Source organism: Barbatula barbatula, assembly GCF_947034865.1.
Source record: "Barbatula barbatula genome assembly, chromosome: 22".
Classification (NCBI taxonomy): domain Eukaryota; kingdom Metazoa; phylum Chordata; class Actinopteri; order Cypriniformes; family Nemacheilidae; genus Barbatula; species Barbatula barbatula.
Genome location: NC_136785.1, coordinates 1,156,948 through 1,164,188, shown reverse-complemented (window position 1 = coordinate 1,164,188; position 7,241 = coordinate 1,156,948). Strand labels below are relative to the sequence as shown.

At 50.0% G+C, this 7,241-nt stretch overlaps 1 protein-coding gene across 1 annotated transcript in view; it reads left to right on the top strand.

Moving 5' to 3' along the window:
* Positions 1-7,241, top strand: part of dym (dymeclin) — a 40,398-nt gene that overhangs the window by 3,761 nt on the left and 29,396 nt on the right. The window contains exons 3-6 of the mRNA XM_079486993.1: positions 5,380-5,432; positions 5,651-5,744; positions 6,062-6,195; positions 7,063-7,135. Of these exons, the coding sequence (XP_079343119.1) occupies positions 5,380-5,432; positions 5,651-5,744; positions 6,062-6,195; positions 7,063-7,135 (354 nt within the window). The remainder of the gene's footprint in view (positions 1-5,379; positions 5,433-5,650; positions 5,745-6,061; positions 6,196-7,062; positions 7,136-7,241) is intronic.

Genomic DNA, 7,241 nt, shown 5'->3' with positions numbered 1-7,241 from the left:
ATGACGAGTGGGAGAGAAATATGGACCACACTTACATACTTGAAATTGAAATATGATTTCTGAATAAATGAGGAAGAAACATCCGTCCATATAATGCGCAAATTATATGTTTTTAGCCTCTTTTAATATGAACAGTTGTGGAAGGAGTGACCATACAGAAAAAAACTGTAACATTCACACAAAGTCTGACTTTATGGGCTTGACATACTCAGACAATTTTGTCCAGATTATGTAAAACATGTAAAAGTTAATGTTTGACTATCATCTCTTGTTATGGTTTATATTACTGCTGAAGTAACTCATGACACTGGTTTCTGTGGGATGCTGTGAGAATCGGTGGACACGCGCCGTGATGCCGGAAGCAGACACCAGAGGGAACCAGATTACTAAATTAAATCAGATTTCATATATTTCATAAAAATGTTCATGTTCTTTTTACATATATAATTTAACATTTGATTAACTACAGCTGGATTTATTGACTTATTAAACGAATATAAATTTGATCATATTTTAAGACACAGAGTTTCCTACTTTTTAACAGCTACAGCTGCTAAGGTTCATGTCAGGGTTCTGCCACGAAGTGTCAGGTTTTTCTAGTCTTCGGGCAGGATCTTGACAGTACCAGGTCTTTTGTGTGCGTCTCGTCTTTGGCCCCGCCCCTCTCGTTCTCTCATTAGCGTCCCTTTAGTGTTTCAATCCCCACACCTGCCTTGTATTAATTATCCTTGTTAGTCTCCTTATATATTGCCTCTGTGTTTGCTGTCCTGTGCTGAATTGTTTTGCATTACTTTCATGTCGTGTGATCTTGTTGCCTTGCCTTGCCGTGTATCCGGTGTTCTCGTTTTGCCCTATTGTGGGAAGTCTTTTGTTCTTGTTTATATTTAGTTTGGTTACATCTTTACCCCATCGTGGGCTTTATTTTATTATTAAATATTCAATTTATGCACTGCTGCCTGCGCTTGGGTTCTTCCCCTAAAAATCCCTGACAGAACAATTCAGCCAGAACCGAACCCAGCAGGCAGCCATGGACGGTGCAACCACTTCGCGGTGGCAATGCACTTCCGATCCCGAGTGGTGGGAAGCAATCGCCTCTCAGTCTCATGCTGGAGGAGGTCCATTCCCCGCCCAGTGCCAGCGCCCCTTGCTGGACTATGCCCGGGACGTCGAGGCAAGGAAGGCGTCCGTTCCTGACGTGCTGGTCCGGGCATACCTGGTGGCCGGGATGGACGATCCTCCACCCTTTCCGGAGCGGGAGGAAATGGTCTATCAGCCGTTCTCGCACCTGGTGGAGCGGCTGCAGCGTCGAGAGGAGCTAGGTAAAGGCTTCTCTCCCAGTTGCCGTCCAGTCTCTCGTTCCGGTCTGGTGTCCGTCCCGGAGCACTGTGCCCTGGGTGTGGTCACCCTGGGGAGCAATCCACCACCAGCTAGCCTCCGGGGCAGACGCGGACGGAGAAAGTCGTGGGACTCACCGTCCGACTCCTCCGGAACGGAGGTAACTGGGTCCAGCATCGCCTCTCTGCAGCCTGCAATACGTCCCCTCGGCCGGTCGAAGAGAAAGAAGCCGAGGAGGGGGTCGCGGTGTCCCATCCAGCAGCCGGTATCCACTCAGGCCGGCGCATCCAGTCCTTTCCAGTCGGCAGTCAAGGTGCCGGCCATCCAGGCCGCGGTTCAGCCGGCCGTCCAAGCCGCGGTTCAGCCGGCCGTCCAAGCCGCGATTCAGCCGGCCGTCCAAGCCGCGATTCAGCCGGCCGTCCAAGCGCCGATTCAGCCGGCCGTCCAAGCCGCGATTCAGCCGGCCGTCCAAGCCGCGATTCAGCCGGCCGTCCAAGCCGCGATTCAGCCGGCCGTCCAAGCGCCGATTCAGCCGGCCGTCCAAGCGCCGATTCAGCCGGCCGTCCAAGCCGCGATTCAGCCGGCCGTCCAAGCCGCGGTTCAGCCGGCCGTCCAAGCCGCGATTCAGCCGGCCGTCCAAGCGCCGATTCAGCCGGCCGTCCAAGCGCCGATTCAGCCGGCCGTCCAAGCTCCGATTCAGCCGGCCGTCCAAGCTCCGATTCAGCCGGCCGTCCAAGCGCCGATTCAGCCGGCCGACAGCCCAGTGCTGCCGGCCGAGTCCCGGTCTGCGTCCGGGCGTCCTTGGTCGGGTCCCGGGGCCTCATTGAACTCTTTCTCTTGCCCCGGGAGCACAGGACATTTTCCCCTGGACTCTAACCTGTTCAAGGTCCCCACGGGCAGGCCACCTCAGGCTGCCCGCTCTCGCCTTATGTCCTCTCGGGCAAAGACATTTTCTCCCTCTGGCCCGCGGACTCCTTTCCCCCAGAACATTGTTGTCCCCCCACCCCCCCTACCCTGTTTGTTATTTTTATTGTGTCATCCTAACCCGTTTATTACCATTGCCTGTTTGCCTTTATTAATTTTTACAATGTTCTGCTGTTTTTTGTCTGTTTCCCAGTCTGTCATGTCTGGTCAGTGATGTTCCCTTGGAGGACGCCAGGGGGCGTCCTTTTAAGCGGAGGGGTACTGTCAGGGTTCTGCCACGAAGTGTCAGGTTTTTCTAGTCTTCGGGCAGGATCTTGACAGTACCAGGTCTTTTGTGTGCGTCTCGTCTTTGGCCCCGCCCCTCTCGTTCTCTCATTAGCGTCCCTTTAGTGTTTCAATCCCCACACCTGCCTTGTATTAATTATCCTTGTTAGTCTCCTTATATATTGCCTCTGTGTTTGCTGTCCTGTGCTGAATTGTTTTGCATTACTTTCATGTCGTGTGATCTTGTTGCCTTGCCTTGCCGTGTATCCGGTGTTCTCGTTTTGCCCTATTGTGGGAAGTCTTTTGTTCTTGTTTATATTTAGTTTGGTTACATCTTTACCCCATCGTGGGCTTTATTTTATTATTAAATATTCAATTTATGCACTGCTGCCTGCGCTTGGGTTCTTCCCCTAAAAATCCCTGACAGAACAATTCAGCCAGAACCGAACCCAGCAGGCAGCCATGGACGGTGCAACCACTTCGCGGTGGCAATGCACTTCCGATCCCGAGTGGTGGGAAGCAATCGCCTCTCAGTCTCATGCTGGAGGAGGTCCATTCCCCGCCCAGTGCCAGCGCCCCTTGCTGGACTATGCCCGGGACGTCGAGGCAAGGAAGGCGTCCGTTCCTGACGTGCTGGTCCGGGCATACCTGGTGGCCGGGATGGACGATCCTCCACCCTTTCCGGAGCGGGAGGAAATGGTCTATCAGCCGTTCTCGCACCTGGTGGAGCGGCTGCAGCGTCGAGAGGAGCTAGGTAAAGGCTTCTCTCCCAGTTGCCGTCCAGTCTCTCGTTCCGGTCTGGTGTCCGTCCCGGAGCACTGTGCCCTGGGTGTGGTCACCCTGGGGAGCAATCCACCACCAGCTAGCCTCCGGGGCAGACGCGGACGGAGAAAGTCGTGGGACTCACCGTCCGACTCCTCCGGAACGGAGGTAACTGGGTCCAGCATCGCCTCTCTGCAGCCTGCAATACGTCCCCTCGGCCGGTCGAAGAGAAAGAAGCCGAGGAGGGGGTCGCGGTGTCCCATCCAGCAGCCGGTATCCACTCAGGCCGGCGCATCCAGTCCTTTCCAGTCGGCAGTCAAGGTGCCGGCCATCCAGGCCGCGGTTCAGCCGGCCGTCCAAGCCGCGGTTCAGCCGGCCGTCCAAGCCGCGATTCAGCCGGCCGTCCAAGCCGCGATTCATCCGGCCGTCCAAGCGCCGATTCAGCCGGCCGTCCAAGCCGCGATTCAGCCGGCCGTCCAAGCCGCGATTCAGCCGGCCGTCCAAGCCGCGATTCAGCCGGCCGTCCAAGCGCCGATTCAGCCGGCCGTCCAAGCGCCGATTCAGCCGGCCGTCCAAGCCGCGATTCAGCCGGCCGTCCAAGCCGCGGTTCAGCCGGCCGTCCAAGCCGCGATTCAGCCGGCCGTCCAAGCCGCGATTCAGCCGGCCGTCCAAGCCGCGATTCAGCCGGCCGTCCAAGCGCCGATTCAGCCGGCCGTCCAAGCGCCGATTCAGCCGGCCGTCCAAGCGCCGATTCAGCCGGCCGTCCAAGCGCCGATTCAGCCGGCCGACAGCCCAGTGCTGCCGGCCGAGTCCCGGTCTGCGTCCGGGCGTCCTTGGTCGGGTCCCGGGGCCTCATTGAACTCTTTCTCTTGCCCCGGGAGCACAGGACATTTTCCCCTGGACTCTAACCTGTTCAAGGTCCCCACGGGCAGGCCACCTCAGGCTGCCCGCTCTCGCCTTATGTCCTCTCGGGCAAAGACATTTTCTCCCTCTGGCCCGCGGACTCCTTTCCCCCAGAACATTGTTGTCCCCCCACCCCCCCTACCCTGTTTGTTATTTTTATTGTGTCATCCTAACCCGTTTATTACCATTGCCTGTTTGCCTTTATTAATTTTTACAATGTTCTGCTGTTTTTTGTCTGTTTCCCAGTCTGTCATGTCTGGTCAGTGATGTTCCCTTGGAGGACGCCAGGGGGCGTCCTTTTAAGCGGAGGGGTACTGTCAGGGTTCTGCCACGAAGTGTCAGGTTTTTCTAGTCTTCGGGCAGGATCTTGACAGTACCAGGTCTTTTGTGTGCGTCTCGTCTTTGGCCCCGCCCCTCTCGTTCTCTCATTAGCGTCCCTTTAGTGTTTCAATCCCCACACCTGCCTTGTATTAATTATCCTTGTTAGTCTCCTTATATATTGCCTCTGTGTTTGCTGTCCTGTGCTGAATTGTTTTGCATTACTTTCATGTCGTGTGATCTTGTTGCCTTGCCTTGCCGTGTATCCGGTGTTCTCGTTTTGCCCTATTGTGGGAAGTCTTTTGTTCTTGTTTATATTTAGTTTGGTTACATCTTTACCCCATCGTGGGCTTTATTTTATTATTAAATATTCAATTTATGCACTGCTGCCTGCGCTTGGGTTCTTCCCCTAAAAATCCCTGACAGTTCATTTAAATTTGACACACATACCTAATATAACTGTTAATGTAACAGTCCGATTAAAATCAAACGCACAATTTAATCATTCAGATAGTACTGCTCTCTTGTGGAAGATTTATAGAATTATAATTATTTTCTTGTGTCTACCAATGCAAAATTGCGAAAACCGTTATAGAAATAACGTGAATTGAAAATTCCATAGTCAGGATAATAAACCTCAAAGGTCGTGTTTATCGCCATTATCATTTTTCATTAAAGTACAATCGTATATTAAACATTTGAATCATATAATAATGCTGTTACTGACAGTTTCTATTCCATAACCCAAGTTATCCGTGAGCATCTGTGTTATTACAGTGATTCTGTTTCATGTCGTGTCATAACAGTTTCCTGTAACCATTACACACTTTGTTTTAACAGATTTTGATGTGATCTCTCTGTTTGTCTCTCCAGCGCTGATGCTAAACTCCTGGAGGAGGCTGTTGTCCCGCTGGCTAAAACTCTCAGTAAGTCTCATGCTGTGTCGATCGTAAAGTCGCTGTGTCATGTGTCATTGATTTGTTTTATTAGTCTGCGGTCAGTGTTCAGCGTGTTCATGTGTTAGACGAGACAGCTGGGCTTTTATGATTTCTATCATTTCTTTGACTTTGTTTATTTGATTAAGCGGTCTGACTTACACCCTGCAGTTTTGTTTTTTGTGACTAAGTGTTTGTGCCCTTTATAGTTCAGAACAACCCCAGGTCCGGGAACTTCGGGGCGTTGGTGAGAGTTTTTCTCAGCAGAACCAAGGAGCTGAAGATTTCCACAGAATGTCAAGAGTAAGTAACATCATTATATAATAAACAGCGGTTGAGTGTTCAGGATATAAGTGTGTTTTTCTAAAAGCTCAGGAGAATGTTGAGGCTCTGAGAAATATTATTTTCCACATGAGCACACTTATACTAATCACTCATGATGAATCCATTGAGATGTTGTGTGATGATTTTTCCCACCGGAATACCAGCGCTTGAGCGCAGAGCGTCACGCACACAGATCTAATACAAAACCAGAATGTGACCCACTCTATGAATGTTCGAACCGGCTTGACTCTGATCCTGGATCAGCTAACATTCTCTCCCTCTCTCTCTCTCTGTAGTCAGTTGTTTATCTGGCAGGCCCATAATGCTTTGTTCCTGGTCCGCTGTCTGCTAAAAGTCTTTATCAGAGAGATGAATGAGGAAGAGCTGCGTTTACAGTTCTCTTACCAGGAGAGGGCGCCAGGCACCCACGGTAACCCACACAAGTCTGGTTTATTATCTTATCTCTGAACAGTTCATATGCATTTACATTACATTTACATTTAGGCATTTGGCAGATGCTTTTATCCAAAGCGACTTACGTTGCATTATCCTATACATTTAACATAGGTATCTGCAATCCCCTGGGATCAGACACACAACCTTGTGTTGTTAACGCAATGCTCTTACCACTGAGATACAGGAAAGCTCCAAATAAAAAATGCGTAATGATTTTTATACTATACAAACCCCTAAAAGATCATAAATAACGTTTTGCATTTTTAGATTAAAAAAAATATTGTTCTGTACATTTTATACACTTTGTGCCCGTGAGGACCTAAATTTTGGTCCCCCGACGACACGGGTCTCCATGAGTCGGTGTGCATTCAGGTCAAAGCATTCGGCTTTCCTCTAGCGCAGTGGTTCGAGCACAGCGCTAGCAATGCCACAGCGATCACACATAATCAGATACAATGCATGCAATGTAAGTCGCTTTGGATAAAAGCATCTGCCAAATTCGTAAATGTTAAGTCCTAACCGGGATATAAAAACAAGGCCACATACACACACACACACGCGTTTTAACTGAATAAAAAAGAAAAGGGTGTAGATCTTTGCATGTTTTTTGGGTCAACATAAGTGGACATTGTCACATTATACGCACATTATGACCAATTCTAACTTATAGCCATTGTGCTCGTATATTTGGTCGACAAATTCATTTAAAAGAATGGCAAGAATCATTTCTTTAAGATTCAAATGACTTCCTTCTATTGTAGATTTGGACTTTAAAACTGTGCAATAATGTCCAAGTTGCGTATATATTTAACACACACGCACTCTGTCTTTGTATTTTCAGACTCCATTTGTGAGGATCTTCTGGGGGAGTTGGTTTGTAATTTGGTGCATCTCATCGTTGAAGTGCCTCTTCTGTAAGTCCCAGACATGTGCGTTGTGTGTGTGAGAGAGACGGCAGAGTGTTTGTTTTGTTAGAGATCTCTCTGTCTTGCAAATACTAGGTGATAAAGTATGTCTCAG